This window comes from Nicotiana sylvestris, chromosome 1 (assembly GCF_000393655.2).
Source record: "Nicotiana sylvestris chromosome 1, ASM39365v2, whole genome shotgun sequence".
Taxonomy (NCBI): Eukaryota; Viridiplantae; Streptophyta; class Magnoliopsida; order Solanales; family Solanaceae; genus Nicotiana; species Nicotiana sylvestris.
Window position 1 is genome coordinate 183,713,723 of NC_091057.1, and position 15,893 is coordinate 183,729,615.

A 15,893-nucleotide genomic window follows, 5' to 3' on the forward strand; every position below is an offset into this window, starting at 1 on the left:
CTCATTCATTTTATTCTATATGATATTTTTGTCGTTTTAGTCTATTCCAAAAAAAAAAATGATACATTTATATATTTGAAGTTATTTGCCTTTGATCTTTTTATTTTTACCATTAATGAAGATCACAAAATTTAAGTTACTTTTGATAAGTAGCAATAATATTAATTTTCTTTCTTAAATTTTATGTTTAGTTATACAAGGATATAAAATGTATGGATAGCCTATTTAAAGGGTACAAAAGTACATAATGAAATATTATTTTGCATCCTCCTAGCAACAGATCCGTTGTAGTCTAGGTGGTTAGGATACTCGGCTCTCACCCGAGAGACCCGGGTTCAAGTCCCGGCAACGGAATTAAATCTTTTTTAAACGTTCTTTCCATTTTTTTTAAAATTTTGATTGTCACACCAGAATACGCTCAATCCCTTAATTCGAAACTTCAGAAAGCCCAAAATTCTTTGTTCTTTGCGTCTTTTCCCGGAGAAGTAGCGGAGGGTGAAGCTTCATTCTTCTAAAAATCTCCTGCCTATTTCATATTACGGTGAAAGCATAGATTCTTTAACAGAAGAGGGAAATAAGCAGACGTATAGGTATTCTTTTCAAAAAGTCTCTTGTATTTTTGTTTCTCTTGTTCCTGTTTTTTTCCCAATAATTCCTTTTAATTGTCTATTTTTATGTTGTATACTGTTGGCCTGAGATGTTGTTGACGGTTTAAAGAAAGGGTTCGATGGGTAAAAGATAATTAGTGGGATAGGAATTCAGTATAGTTGTGAAGAATTTTGTAATTAGGCACTTAAAAAGATGAACACAAGGTTGTTTTGGATCTCTAACAATGTGTTTAACCACGAATGTCACAAAGTTATGTGTGCCTTAATGTACTCATAAGCATCAATAAAAAAGTGAGATTAACATGTTAAAATGAACTGATACTGGTAAAGTTAATGCCATGTGATCAGGAGGTCAAGCCGTGAAAACAGCCTCTTGCAAAAATGCAAGTAAGGCTGCGAACAATAGACCCTTGTTGTCCGACCCTTCCCCGGACCCCGCGCTTAGCGAGAGCTTAGTGCACCGGGCCGCCCTTACAATATACATGCGTAGTTTTTTGTTCCCTCAGCCTGATTTCTACTGACTTTTCTTGTTTGTCAACTAGGAGATGGACCTCGATAATATAAAATCGAACCTTCTTGCTTTGAGGCAATTGTATGGTCTTTTGAGAAATGACAGAGATGGTCTTTCAAAGTTGACCTCTGATGGTGTAAGTTCCTCTTTGTTGAGTTTTATGGTGAGGATCCATATTGTCGAACCCAACTTTGTTTGGGACTGAGGCGTAGTAGTTGTTGTTTAGTGGACATATTGTATTGCATGTAAAGGAAAAATGGCTTATAATGTTATGCATCTTTGAACTCTGCTAAGTTGAGTAGTTGAAAGGTTCAAATGTGGTGGAACTCAGCCCCATTTTGAGTTGATCAAAGAACTTTGAGATCCTAATTTGTAAGATCTGGATTTGGATTTAATTATTTGTTATTAGTTTTTAAATATTATAAGTTGCACATGAAAGTGACTTTCACACAGCATGATGGTAATTGTCTGCAAAATTATCTTCATGGAATTGCCACTATTGCCCGAGGTCGGCCGTGGCATGCCTATGTCAATGGCACGAGGTCGGCTGGGGCATGCCTATGTCAATGGCACAAGGTCGGCCGTGGCAGGCCACTATGGCACGAGGTCGGCCGCGGCATGCCTATGTCAATGGCACGAGGTCGGCCGCGGCATGACTATGTCAATGGCACGAGGTCGGTCATGGCATGCCTATGTCCGTAAAAAAGACATTGATTAATATCGTTTGTTCAACTGATAGCTTAAAAGCTATAAGCATTTTGATTACTAAGGAAAACTTATAAGTTGAAGTCTGCTGCATACCTTTAGTCCCCTATTGCTTCTCATATTAATAGATTTTTCATCTTATATGTGACAGTCTAGACTCTTAAGGCCTATTTCTGACAGTATTTATTTTTCTTTCATCAAACAGTTGGATTATGAAGCACGAGTCATGTTAAAGAATTTACTCGATACTACAACCAATGATGTTCTTAAGGCTCATTCCGAGGTTCCTGACTTGTTCTCCTTACACTTACAATATCCATTCATCTTTTTGTGCAAAAGAATTGGCCTTTTTGAGTAATATCAGTGGTGGAAAATTTCTCTGCGTACAGATCATAGCACGTCAGGCGCGTGTGCACAGCTTACCTCAGCCTCTGCACTTGGTTGACACAGCGAAGCAACGGTCCCTTGCTTTATCAGACCTATCAAAAACTTCAGCTGTTATTCAAAGTCGTGGAGAAGAGCCGGTTGTCATGGATTCTACTTTTCCAAAAGAGAAGCAGGAATGTATCATGCCGATTACTCAGACAGCTTACGCACAGCCTCCACAATTTAGCTTCAGTGCAAGTGAATCTGGAAATAAAAGGAAATTTTGCAGAATTTGCAAGCGCCCCAAATTTGAAAAGCCGTTTATTCCTTGTATAAAGATCGAATCTTCTGAAAAAGAAGCTCCACATTCTACAAAGGTTGTGGCGTTGCAAGAACAGCAGAATAGTCTTTTCGCTAATTTTTCTTGGGATACTCAACAAGAAGCATTGCAATAAGGAAACGCTGAAAGTGCGAAGGCGAAAGAAGTTCTCGATCCCCATCGCATCTCAAATGGTGTAGAAACAGTGGATCTTTCACAATCCATGCATGAGTTACCTAGTGTGGTAAGAAGTGTACCCGATGGGGACCATGATCTCTTCTCGACTGAAACTAATGATGTCATCAAACAACTCGAATCGCACATTTCAGCTTTGCAAATGGATGACGAGAACCTGGTCTTATCTGATAAACATGCAACTGAACATAAATTCAAACCGATAACTGTTTTCATGCCACAAGCAGAGTTAGCTACTCCTATCAAGAAGATAGAAGGAGACACTAGTTCATTGTGTTCAGGGTATGTTGTTCCGCCTACCAGAATGTCAAAATTTCCAGCAGATCAATTGCCCAAGCTTCTCGAGTCAAGTAGTTACCAGCCAAATCAGTTGAGACAACACAAGAAAGTAGCAAACACCTTCCCTTCTGAGGAACATGATACTTCTAAAATGCTAGACTTAGTTGAAGAGAATCAGTGGCAGATACAGAAAGAACACTCAATTAATGTTCAGTCAAAGAATCAAAATGGTACTTCAGTACAGTATCCTTATGCTGACCATTATCGTTCCCAACAAGGCCAACAGAATATGGAAATTGGGGTCACTGCTTTGCCGGCAATGTTGGTCATCCCGAGCCAGAAACAAATGCCTTCAAATGAGAAAACAGGTCGGCTAGGAAATCAAATGCAGCAGATATTTTCAGAAACAACATAGATACTCCAGGATTGATTGATTACGGGAGCAAGTTAACTTGGCCGGGGACATATGAGAGCAGAATGGATTCACCTTATTTACAGCAGGCAATAATGAGGCGATCAGTATTGAATCACAAGCAAGGTCAATTCGCACCATCCCAAAGCTCTTATGTAGACTTGGACAAAAATCCTAGTAAACATCTGAAAAATAATAATCACATGAAACGACTGAGGAGGAGGCATTTACATGGACATGAATCAGAGGTTTCACGCTCAAGCTCGCCATATTCTTCCAGCGGGACAGATTTGCAGCAGACAAGCACTTACAGTAGCGAGAGAGATCATCCCTTGCCAAGGCAGATTCGAACCAAGATGCATTATTCAGACGAAACAAGTAGCTATGGAGGAAATGAATTATATAGTCGGAGAGACAGTAGTCAAACTGAGTACACGGTCAGCTCAAGCTGCAGTTCGACCGAGGGTTACTCGTCTCCAATTGGTAGTGAAACGGCTCGTGAAATGATTTCTGCAAGTAAAAGTGAGAGAGAGATATCCTCATCACTTGATGGTTCAGGGTCTGACCATCTCAAAGAACCCTCTTACTACTCAGCGGATTCTTCGTCAAGGAAGTCAAGTCCTGTGCGCGTCTACAAGTCTACTAACTCAAGAAAATCAATGAAGACTAGTGGAAGGTGGAAGAAGTTGAAAGACAAGTTAGCGATAGATTAAGGATGGTTTCAACATTGTATTCTTTAAAATCTAAATAACTTTCTAAAGCCTTTCCACTTTGGTACTTATCTTTGTTTCTGCACAGCTTTTATATTTTTTAATGCTTTATAAATAATTAAACCATCCACCTCCCTAATTAGTTCTTTTGGTGTTTTAGTTCTACCGAAACCTCTCTTTCCTACTTATCACTATCTCTCTAGATCCAGGAGTAAAGTAATAATTTCCTTGGCATTTGAAGGTTGGAAGCTTTTGTTTCCCTTACAATTGACATTTATAATTCTGAGATGTTTATGCATTGGAGGTGTGGTCATGGAACCTAAACGACTTGAGTTTCGTCGTGACTTTAAGCAACTTCTTTGTCTGATGTTTGTAGAAGGTGAGTTTTGATTGTGTTTTGTGTCTGAATCTTATCAATCATGTGTTCTGGAAAATAACACAAGATGAGAAATGGAGTAATTGAGGATGTATAGATATAAACTAAAAGTTTCTTCTGCTTTGTTGCCATTGTCATGGTTAAATCGTATTCTACACAAAATTTCTTTCCTTCATTGCTTTCTTTATGTGAGAAATTTAAGGCGTTGAAGTTCCTATTTTGGAAGAAATCTTCAGACAAACGTTTTAGCTACCAGAAATACAGTCTCCTTTTTTCTTTTCTTTTCCTTGTCTTTCTTCAGTTTGTCTTCTTTCTCTTTCATATACCTAGCCTTTTGGATAGGTCATTTTGGATTACACCTTGTAAAATGTAAATGATTACAAAACTCATTCAACCTATTTAAATTTGGACGAGTTGAACAGAATAATTATGGGTCAAAATTGATGACCCTTGTTTCTCCCCTCCAAAGCATACATTTTCTCAGCAAAATGCTGACAAAATATTATAAGTTGAACCATGGATATATTCATATTTGCCAATTTACAGCCAAATCTCACCACTAAGGCAAGGCAAAAAGCACAACACTGGAATTCGAGAACTAGATAAGAGACTGAAAAAGTGGCTGGTATAATAATCAGAGATAAAAATATGTGCAAATACCATATGTAATTCAATTCTGGACTGTAACCAAGCATTTAATTTAAGAATGATTTGTCTCAGCTACAACTCCAGCAGATACAACATTTCATGTGTACATTTCAAGGCATAAGTTAAAAAATACCATTCAGGCAGTGTGGATTTGAGACCATAACAAATTGGTACAAGACATCATTAAAATATCAAACTCTGAAGGAAAACTTTTGACACCAAAGCAACGGTCTTGCTTCTTGTTTCTCAGGCTTGAGGACACTGCACATTACATTTATTGGGTGAAGCATTTGGTTCTTCTCCTTGCAAATTGACTTCTGCGGCGTGGTCAGGAGAGGCAGGAGCCTGTTCTCCATTGTCATGGTCAGGAGAGGTAGGTTGTCCATTGTCATTGTTTTCTGGATGGAAATTAATGGGGAATTTCGTGACTCGGGGTTTATCAGCCAAAATATTCCTCTGGACCCTATCAAGCAAAACTTTCTGAGGTGGTTCCTCTTTTAATTGGTCATCATCGTAATCATTGTTCACATAATATCCTACTCGAATAAATTCTTGCCCCGCATAAGAGCATGTTAATAGCAATACTGTGACACCAATAATATCTTCTTCACGAATTTTGGATGGTTCAGGAGGATCAGCCTGCAAAGTGGTTTCAGCATAAGTCTCAATTCCTCCAGCATAACAGTCACGTGAGATTGCAAGGTTAAAGCGAGTAATAGTTACCTGAAGCACAAAACGATATTTCCCAACATTTACAGGTCCAACAAATACACTTTCTAGGAGTTGGTCATAAGTCTCATCCTCAGCAGATCCCACATAAGTTATCTTCCATTCTAAATCTAAAAGAAATTGAAATGGTCAACATTGGTGAAATAAGGTGATCCCTACTTATAACAATTAGAAGACTAGCGAAATCTGTCAGCAACGAACAACATTGTAATCTGAAGATCCAGAAAGAGAAAATCATTAAAGTTAAACTGAAATCTCCAGCTGCAAACAAGTAATATCCATTTTCCTTCCCCGACATACTAATGAACAAAGTTCAACAACAAAATGAATTTCACAGGATGAAGACAGTAGTACCTTAGTTAAACTATTTAAAGTCCCAAGGTCACAACTTTTAGAGTTTCATCAATCACCACAAGCATTTCTTAGATCATTATCTGATTCATGATCTGAAATTGTCTTCTTATAGTATCCCTGCTTATAGTATAAAAGAAAAACGAATCCCTGCTTATAGTATGTCATGCTTAGTCAAAATGCTTTACCCCATATTTACTGTTCTCAGGCAAGCAGTCTCATTTTTCAGTACATTCCTTTGCCTTTAGTGCTTATACATGCAGAAGGCACCTAATATTCGTATAGAAAACTAACTTAGCTAGTAATCAGGGGGAAATCTTTACTCTCTGAAAGACCAAATTCAAAGGTTTCAGAGTACATTCTACAACTAGCAAGGCAAAAAAATGGAACTCATGTGATTCCACTGTTCGGTTCACTATTTTAAAGAACTCTTAAAATGGATATTGCATCAACTGCAGTTGTGTCCCAGGAACCACGTTCCACGGCATATGTCACATTTGGTCTTTTCTCACTCTAAGTTTCTCTGATGAGAAAGAGATGCACCCAAATGAATAACTCAAATGGTACTATAGGTCACAGGCTCAAATTTTTTAATCTCTGGTATAAATTCCTAGCTCTACCACTACCTATGGCACATAGGCTCTAATTTCAATAGCTCACCCAGCAATTATTTCGAATTTTAATTCTTCAAGCTATATGTGTGTGTGTGTGTGTGTCTAAATCACCCTTGTTAAATTAAATCAAAAACAACATAATATAAACATATAGAGGCAAATATTGACTATATTGCCATTGTTACACTACATGCATAAACTTTTGCTTAAATTTACCCGAAAACACAACAATTTTGACATCAGAATGGAAATTTAAGCAATGAAAATGAATAATTTTACCATCTTTAAGGGCATCGAGGCACTCATAAGAGATCTCGAACTGGAAAGGACTGAGAAACGGTGCCGGATTATCCAATACAGCAACGTTTGTAATGTTGACAGCGCTCATTCTTCTAGAAAATTCCCCAAATCCGAAACCCTAGATTGCTGAAAATGCTTTACTCAATGCTTCGAACGAAACCCTAATCGCTGCTGCAAATGAAAATACGAGCTCGCGAAAATTTTATTAGAAAGTTGTATAAATAAAGAGGAATTCAAAATTGGCGGGAGCTTTTGTAATTTCATTTTGTACTATTTGATAATAGCCCGCGAAAAATACTACAATGACTTGGTGGCCAAATGGACATTGAGTAATTTCTTGGCTTTTTGTTAAGTACTTTATAGTATTTTATTAGAAATAAAATACTTTATAGTATTTTATTAGAAATGCAAAATAGTACAATTTTGCATTTTTTTTTCCCTAACCAAATTGCTCCAATTTCTTTTTCTTTATTGCTTTAGCCATTCCGTGTGATCTATATGTTACGAATTTAAGCGATGGAATCAGTCATTGATATTTGCGTCAAGGTTGACTGTCTACATTATACCTCTTAGGGTACAGTCAAAGTGCGAGCCAGAATTTGAATTTTACGGGTTCTGAATTTGCCACAAGGACCTATAACTCATCTTAGTTATTGGGTTCGCAATTTAAAATTTATATATATTTAATAAATTTTCTAGTACAAATACAGTGCTTAAGCAAAAGTGACTTGGTTTGGCTAAACTCACACCTTATAGGTTAGCTCCGTCTCTGGGTATAGTTCTTACATAATATTTTGTGTACCGGACTGACCTTTTATTGCTTTTGGTATTTGGTATTTCGAATCACTTTGAATAGACTCACCAAGAGAGTAACACATTTCCTATCAAAAGTTGTTTATTCATATGACTTGAATCTAGTATTATTAAGGGTTAATGAATGTAAATCAATCTTACCGTACTTCCTGATAATAAGTATTAGTACCTGTATTAAAATATAGTTTCTTCATTATGCATATGGCCAATACAAGTGTTTTTTTAGTTATTTGACCTTTTTCACAATAAAAACTAACATTTGAGATTTATCAAGTGTTGATATTGATCATTGTCAAGTTGGACTAGCTAGGTTCTTTCATTCTAATGCTTTCCATGTTTGGTATAACAAGAATGATATGACTAGCTTAAATTATGACTATGCTCTTAATCCCATGTCTAGGTCAAATTCTTAATCCCATGCACACTTTAGTCGATGTAATTTTCAATACAATAAGAGATTTTTAAAATATATTATTTCTAACAAAATTTCAAATTCATGGCATAGTTGATTATAAGTGCTTGCGATAAAACATTATACTACTGATCTTTCGCTTGGCATCTTCACAACTAAGGGTATCAAATGAGTGGGTTAGGTAACATTTGGACGAGGCAAATGAGAGTTATGCCAATAGTACATGATTAATACTCCACCCCGCTCCAAATTTGTTTGTGTCAAGATGAACTAAATTACGGGTCATACATGTTTGACCAAAAAGCAAGAAACTCTTTGTTAAACTAATTAAATAAAAAGATAAGAGATTAATCCTATTTAAAGATAATATCCCTAGATCTAAAATCAGTGTGTATGGATAACATGGGACCTCGTAGAAGTGAATTTAATGCAATACATAATAAATATTGTTGTTATTAATGTGGTGAGAGCAAGTAATAAATAACAATAAATGACACTAAATGTAAATAAGGAAGAAGATTCACCCAATAATGAAAAAGGTGAATGATTCCTTTTTCTCACAATGATAAACGACAAGAATATGAGAGAATATTATACACTTTCTCGGATCTGTCGGAAATGACAATAGATTGAATGTAAGGATCGAATCTCTCTCTGAAAGTAGTTCTTTGTATTTATCTAGAGAACTTACTTTTCAATAGTATTCTTATCAAATGGAATATTACGTGCCTTTTGCCTTATCTCTCCTACTATATATATATATATATATGAAATATTCTCAAAGAACCCAAAATTTTAGTACCTTTGATTTCGTGCAGCTCAACTTCCTATACCAGCTTGCTTTTTCTTGATTCATCAAAATGGAGTTAAATAAATACTCCTTGTTTTAGGTATAATAAAATAAAAATTAAGTGATCATCTATTGAATAATCGAACTTTTGTCCTTTTGAGATTTGCATAGGCAAGAAAACATAATTTTCTCCAAAATTCGGAAAAGATTGGTGCACGGGCATTGTTGGTGGGATCTTGATTAGATCTATGGGTTACCCATGTTAGTTCCACCTAAAAAGAATTAGTAGCTTCTAAATATGTCTTTATTTCTTGTCTTAAAAGAATTTACGTCGTTGTTTCTTGTCTCTAACACATTTAGAGTCGGTTCGGACATAAGAATTTTTCACCTTTTTCCGTAAAATTTTCAACTTTTCCGAAAATAGTGTTTGACCATAAAATTTTCAATTTTCACTTAAAGATAATTTTAGAATTTTTCAAAAATTTAATAAACTTCAAAAAATTGTTTTTCAAAATTTTCATTTAGATCACTCATAAAAATTTAAAAACAACCCAAAATTATATTCATATCCAAACACAACTCTAATTTTCAAATATTATTTTCATTTGAAATTTTTTTTGACCTTATTTTAAAATTTTACAATTGTTATGTCCAAACGCCCACTTAATTATATACATCAAAATATCCACAATATTTTACGCTCAGTGTACTTTAACGAGTTGATACACATCTGACATCACCTATCTTTTTGCGGGTTGTTCTTCCAGTAGTCGGTTTTAACTCGCATGAATATGTTAATTTTTTCTGTTTACCGTCAGAGATAAAAATTACAGTAGTAACTCAAATTTACCTTATGTGTTAGTAGTACTTTGTAAAGGTAAATTCTGTTTCGACAAGCACGTGAACTTCATACGTTTGTTTGTTTTAAGTATTACCGCCCTGTTATAAATATATTATATTATGGATGTTCATTTAGTACTCCGTTGTAAATAAGCTTCCTGAAGAAACTTATCTTCAGTCATATTGTGAAATAATTTGAAAGATAGATATGACCACCTGAAGATGGTCGTTCTTCCACAGGCACGTTATGATTGGACTCATCTAAGGCTACAAGATTTTAAATCTATCAGTGAGTATAATTCTGCTATGTTCAGAATTATTTCCCAATTAAAATTATGTGGTGATAATATTACTGATCATGATATGTTGGAGAAAACTTTCACCACTTTTCATGCCTCGAATATGCTCCTGCAGCAGCAATATCGAGAGATGGGATTTAAAAAGTATTCTGAACTTATCTCACATCTTCTTATAGCAGAGCAACATAATGGGCTATTAATGAAAAATCATGAAAGCCGACCTATTGGTTCTTGTCCATTCCCTGAAGTGAATGAGACGAACTTCCACCAAGCTAAACGTGGAAGAGGTCGTGGCCCCAGTCGTGGTCATGGCCGTGGTCGGGGAAGAAACCCCAATCATGGTAATAATAATGCACCAAAGAAGCCTCCTCACCACCAGCAGTGGAAAAGGAAGGAACAAAAGCATGAAGCGGTGCAAGCGCCAAATGTAGAAAATGCATGCTATAGATGTGGAGGAAAAGGGCACTGGTCACGTACTTGTCGTACGCCAAAGCACCTGGTTGAGCTTTATCAAGCCTCCCTGAAGAAGACAGAGAAAAATGCTGAAGCAAATTTTATTTCTGAAGATAATTTAGACTTCATGCATTTGGATGTAGCTGATTACTTTGCACTCCCAGAAGGAGAAATAAGTCATGTAATCGGTAGTGAATCTGTAGAAATGTAAATATTTTAATTTTTGTTGTTTGTAATAAATAGTATGGTTATGTAATTGTTGTACATAAATAAAAGTTATGCTTTGATAATGATGTTTACTATAATATATTTTATTTATGTTATTTTGAAGAATATGGATAACCCTCAAATTATGTTTGGATCAAAGACAAATCATGAAGATATTTGTGTTATTGATAGTGGAACAACTCATGCCATATTCAACGATCAGAAATACTTTTCTTATTTGCATAAGGAAAAAGCAAATGTTTCAACAATTTCTGGTAATATAAGTTTGATTGAAGGCTCCGGAAGAGCCATAATATTTCTGTCTAAGGGAACAAAACTTATTATAGACAATGCATTGTTCTCCTCCAAGTCCCGAAGAAACTTGTTGAGTTTTATAGATATCCGCCGAAATGGGTATCATGTAGAGACAATAGATGAAATGAACAGGGAATATCTTTGTATTACAAAGAAAGGACAATCGAAACGGGATTGGTTTATTTATTTCAGAGTCGCCACTTGGAAGATTTAGGGTGTCCCAAGTCACCAATTTTAATCCCGAATCGAGGAAAAGAATGACTCTATATTACAGTCTGCGTACCAGAAATCCGGATAAGGAATTCTGTTAACCCGGGAGAAGGTGTTAGGCATTCCCGAGTTCCGTGGTTCTAGCACGGTCGCTCAACTGTTATATTCGGCTTGATTATCTGATTTTATACAAGTGTGAACTTATGTGCAAAATTTAACTTTTAACCGCTTTTATCATTTACTGTTTTTATCAAGAATTGCAACGTTGTGAAAATGTATCTCGAACCGCGTTACAATCAATGTACCCGTGGTCGTCGACACACTTTGACTCCGTTGAGATTTGGATTTGGGTCACATCAATGTGCACCCGAGTTTAAGGAAATTAAATTATTAAAGGCGCGCCTAAAGCGACTAGCGTATTTATTTTGGGTAGGACCGTGGAATTTTACTAAACGGTCCATCCCGAAGTCTAAACAATTTTTAAAGCAAATATTTACTGAGGGCCCCGCAATTTGTATTTTATTTGGCGAGGCTCATCTCATTCTTATTTTTTTTAAAATGAATTTGCAACGTCATGGACACGCATCTCGAACCACGTCACAATCAATGTACCCGTGATTAGAAACACATTTCGACTCCGTTGAGAATTGGATTTGGGTCACATAAATGTGCACCCGAGTTTAAGAAGGTAAAATTATTAGATACGTGCTTAAAGAGACTATCGCGTTATTATTCTGGGAGGGCCGTGAGATTTGCTAAACGACCCATCCTGGAAACTGAATGCTTCGATACCATACGTTTAACGAGGGCCCCGCAGCCTGCGTGTTTTGTTTATTTTTCGTCGAGGCTCATCTCGTTCTTATTTTAAAAGGATATCCTATAGCAACTACGTTTCTTGTCGTGTTTGTTTCTATTAATTGAAAACATTAGATAGTCCTAATTAATTCCATGCTTGCAAGTTATTTATAACAGAATTCGGAAATGCTTAAAAATCAGGAACGAGGCTGCGTGCACAGTTAGTCGAATAAATAATCATGGGCCCAAATCCAACCCATGCGTGATGGGCCAAACCTGGGCCACTGCTTGCTCGAAACAGGCCTGCTTGGCCTGTTTTGACCTGAACTCGACCTTCTTGAGGTTGATATTGTAAGTTTTGTGTCCTTTGTCTTAACAAGTGGTTTACTAGTTATATGAGACCATTAATCAGAAAAGGAAGAACTTAACCCATGATGTACAGTTTTCATGCTTGGCATACATTACAGCATATACTGCAAAGTAAACTAAATCTGAGATGCAACCTAATTCATTGAGAATACTTTTATCTAAACAGCATACATATACAAACTGATATTCAATTACCATGCATTGATATCTACTAGGCGTGCAAGCTACTTCTAACATCCAAACGAGAATAGCATTTTTCTACATTACATGATATTTAAGATAACAAACTATGTATAAAAAAACACATTCTTCAGATCTTTTCATTTGTATTCTTGCTCAAATTTCCAATTAGGTGTGTACCCGGTATAGAGAACGAAAAGAAGAAAGGAATGGTCAGCTGGGCAGTATGTAGCAAACACAGCAGCAGCAGATACACAACAACAACACAGCAACAAATCAACAACCCAAGTGTTTTCCCACAGTCCACAGACAACCAACAATATTTCCCAGAACAAAAAGAACCAGCAGATAGTCGAGTACCAAACCAGCAACCCCAGGAAAGAGTAAGGAAACAACAGCAATAACAGAGCGTTCAATGCAGCAACACCAACAGTTCGACAACCACAAACAGCTCAGTCAATGCAAACAACCAAACTTGGCCAAGACAGCTCGACCACTATAAATTCTTATGCAACTTTCAGACAGTGTTTGGTTACAATATTTTTTGGAAACTACCTTATGTTTTTCAGTTTTTCTTTTAAACTCGCTAGACCTCTCTTCAGACTAAAAGTTCCAGCCTCCAGACTAAAAAATCCAGCCCCTTTTTATGTTCTGAAACAGTTTATTTATAAGCTAATAACCCAGTGCAATCAAGCTGCCTGGATCCTGCAACTTGCAGTCTGCCCATACCTATTAAACCCATCCTTAAGCATCTTTCGATGCCAGCCCCCCTTTGTTCCCCACGCCTGGTTTTTCTTTAATCAAGATTTATGGGTTCATTTTAGTATTCATTTTAAACTCCCATGCTCTTATGTCTTGTTCCCCATTGGCATTAGTTTAATCTTAATTAGTACCTCACTTGTCAGTTCATTTAAACTAATCTTTTCTGTCCTTTTCAACACCCGAGAATACCCTTGTTAACCCTTGATTATTACTGCCCTGCCTATTGCAGCATCAGGGCATTTTTGAACTTCTGAAAGTTCAATTTCAGGACTGCCCTGGACTGAACCTTTTCAGTCATTTTTGCAATGCAAACAAACTCATTTCAGACAATGCTGGGGCATTCAGTCAGTGACAAGGTTCAATTAGTCACGTGAAATTATTAGCTTATTTGATCCATCAATTATAGAGAACTAATCGACGACATTTATCGAGTCGACTATACTAATTATAACAGGTAATAATCAGTCGTTCAAATAAACAAACACATACAGGGACTTAAAGGGCTTCGGACAACTTGGTCAATCACTAGGAACCTATATAAGCTATTCATGCGACGACTATCCTAATCGGACATGCTTATCATAGGATACATTCAGAACACACACATAGAAAATCAATCGACCAAATAAAAGGTCTTGCTAGAGATGGAAGAAAACAGAAAAAGTAACAGACAATAACAAATACTCACAACAACAAATCATGCTGACAAACTTAACCAAAACTAAAAAGGAGAGAGGACACTTACTGGGGAAGTTTAAACCGAAATGACCCAAGTCCGACTTAGCTTTGACCATTTGAGGTTGAATAAATTTTAACCAGGGTGTTCTCACATGAGAACACCTTGGTCAAGATCCATTAAACCTCAAAACCCCTTTCAAGACCGGCCTGATTTCCCAGGTGCATGTGTTCTAAGGTCTGGATTTTCAGATCTGGTTTTTTAGGAGTTGTGGGTAGATTCGGACCAAACCAAGCTTGGTTTGGTCACGAGGAGGGTCAGGGGAGTGTCTGGTATGAAGATGGGGTGATTTGGTATAGGTCCAGGTTCGACTCAAATCTTCAAATGAAGATTCGAGACGAAAGAAAGTGATTCGAGGCAAATGGATAGCAGATCCATGTTCAGGAGAGTGATGGGGTCTTAGGGTGTTCAGGAGGTGATCACCGGCATTCGTGCCGCCGGGTTCTGGTGAAAGGGAAACTAGGGCGGCGTTAGGGTTTGGGGGTTTCAGGGCTCGGGGAAGGAGACGACTGAAGGGGGGGGTCAGATAGGGGGCGTGGGGTGAAGGGTTGAGTTTATATATGGTCTAGGGGTTTAGATCCTGGCCGTCGGATCAAATGAGATCTATGGCCAGGATCTATCCACTTAAGGAAGACGGTGTCGTTTGGGTTTTGGTAGTGGATGATGCCGGGCATGGCTGGATCGGGTCAAAACTGGACGGGTTTAGGGGGGAAAACTGGGTCCGTTGGATCAAGGGGTTGAACGGCTCAGATCAAATGCCTAAGACGACGTCGTTTGGGGTTGAATGAGTGGCTTGATCAGGACCGTTTGTTTGAGTCAGATCAACGGCTCTAATAAGGACGCTGATACGGCGTCGTTTGAACCAACGTTTGGGCAGGCCGGATTTGGACTGGGTTTGAGTGCCGGTTTTGGGCCTTTTTTTTTCACTTTCTGGGCCCAAATCAATTTTAATCCCTCTTTTCTTTGTTTTCTAAATACAACTAAATCAAATGAAAAATAACAAAATAAATAATAAAATAAATGAAATTAAAACAAACAACAATGTAACACCTCAACACAATTATCATGCCAAATTAAAATGTTTAAGTAAGTTAAATCACAACCTACAACGAACGATGCACATGTATACATTTTTTCGAATTTTCGTTCTTTTTAACGACCGAATTATGATTTTTGATTATCCTGACAGACATGCTTTGTATTTTGATCGGTGAGATTAAATGCAAAGTGGGCAGGCCTACAAATGACTAACAACACATGTCTCGGAAAGCGATAAATTGTACAGCGAGGTCATTTATCACTATTTGTTTTCCTTTTGGAGTGATTGCTCGTGAAGCAAAAATCATGTGCTTACAGGTATCATGTAGAGACAATAGATGAAATGAACAGGGAATATCTTTGTATTACAAAGAATATTTCTGGCCAGAAATGCATTGTAGAAAAGTTACCAACTTTATCTTCTGGTTTATACTATTCAAAAATTAGTACAATTGAAGCACACTCTATCGTAAACCAGAAGTTTACGGATTCAAATACTTTTGTGCTTTGGCATGGCCGTTTGGGCAATCCCGAATCAATAATGATGAGAC

The 15,893-nt window shown here is 37.0% G+C and overlaps 2 protein-coding genes and 1 non-coding gene across 5 annotated transcripts; 2 read left to right on the forward strand and 1 right to left on the reverse strand.

The window, feature by feature from the left end:
* The first annotated feature begins 281 nt into the window (after positions 1-281).
* On the forward strand, positions 282-354 carry TRNAE-CUC (transfer RNA glutamic acid (anticodon CUC)). The gene has a single exon. It is a non-coding gene; the product is annotated as a tRNA-Glu (tRNA).
* Positions 355-431: 77 nt separating this feature from the next.
* Positions 432-4,218, forward strand: LOC104248082 (uncharacterized). Of its 3 annotated transcripts, none has more exons than XM_009804272.2 (4): positions 432-590; positions 1,151-1,255; positions 2,030-2,107; positions 2,214-4,218. In XM_009804272.2, exons 2-4 carry the CDS (start codon positions 1,154-1,156, stop codon positions 2,643-2,645), a joined length of 612 nt encoding a protein of 203 aa, XP_009802574.2. In that variant the 5' UTR covers positions 432-590; positions 1,151-1,153; the 3' UTR covers positions 2,646-4,218. The 3 variants fall into 3 exon arrangements, 2 of the variants coding, with proteins under 2 accessions (XP_009802574.2, XP_070017560.1); XM_070161459.1 differs by lacking the exon at positions 432-590 and adding an exon at positions 615-812; XR_011403384.1 differs by lacking the exon at positions 1,151-1,255.
* A 929-nt stretch (positions 4,219-5,147) lies between these two features.
* On the reverse strand, positions 5,148-7,318 carry LOC104240546 (probable histone chaperone ASF1A). Its single transcript, XM_009795408.2, has 3 exons — positions 7,103-7,318; positions 5,853-5,968; positions 5,148-5,768 (listed from the first exon to the last, which is right to left on the reverse strand). The coding sequence occupies exons 1-3, from the start codon at positions 7,209-7,211 to the stop codon at positions 5,376-5,378; spliced, it is 618 nt and encodes a 205-aa protein (XP_009793710.2). The 5' UTR covers positions 7,212-7,318; the 3' UTR covers positions 5,148-5,375.
* Positions 7,319-15,893: the final 8,575 nt, after the last annotated feature.

Excerpts from the sequence above, each read along its gene's own strand:
- LOC104248082 (XM_009804272.2), top strand. The coding sequence starts at position 1,154 with ATGGACCTCGATAATATAAAATCGAACCTTCTTGCTTTGAGGCAATTG. Across the intron at positions 1,256-2,029 it reads CAAAGTTGACCTCTGATGGT|TTGGATTATGAAGCACGAGT; the intron begins GTAAGTTCCTCT and ends TTCATCAAACAG. Across the intron at positions 2,108-2,213 it reads TTCTTAAGGCTCATTCCGAG|ATCATAGCACGTCAGGCGCG; the intron begins GTTCCTGACTTG and ends CTCTGCGTACAG.
- LOC104240546 (XM_009795408.2), bottom strand. The coding sequence starts at position 7,211 with ATGAGCGCTGTCAACATTACAAACGTTGCTGTATTGGATAATCCGGCA. Across the intron at positions 5,969-7,102 it reads CCTCGATGCCCTTAAAGATG|ATTTAGAATGGAAGATAACT; the intron begins GTAAAATTATTC and ends AATTTCTTTTAG. Across the intron at positions 5,769-5,852 it reads AATATCGTTTTGTGCTTCAG|GCTGATCCTCCTGAACCATC; the intron begins GTAACTATTACT and ends ACCACTTTGCAG.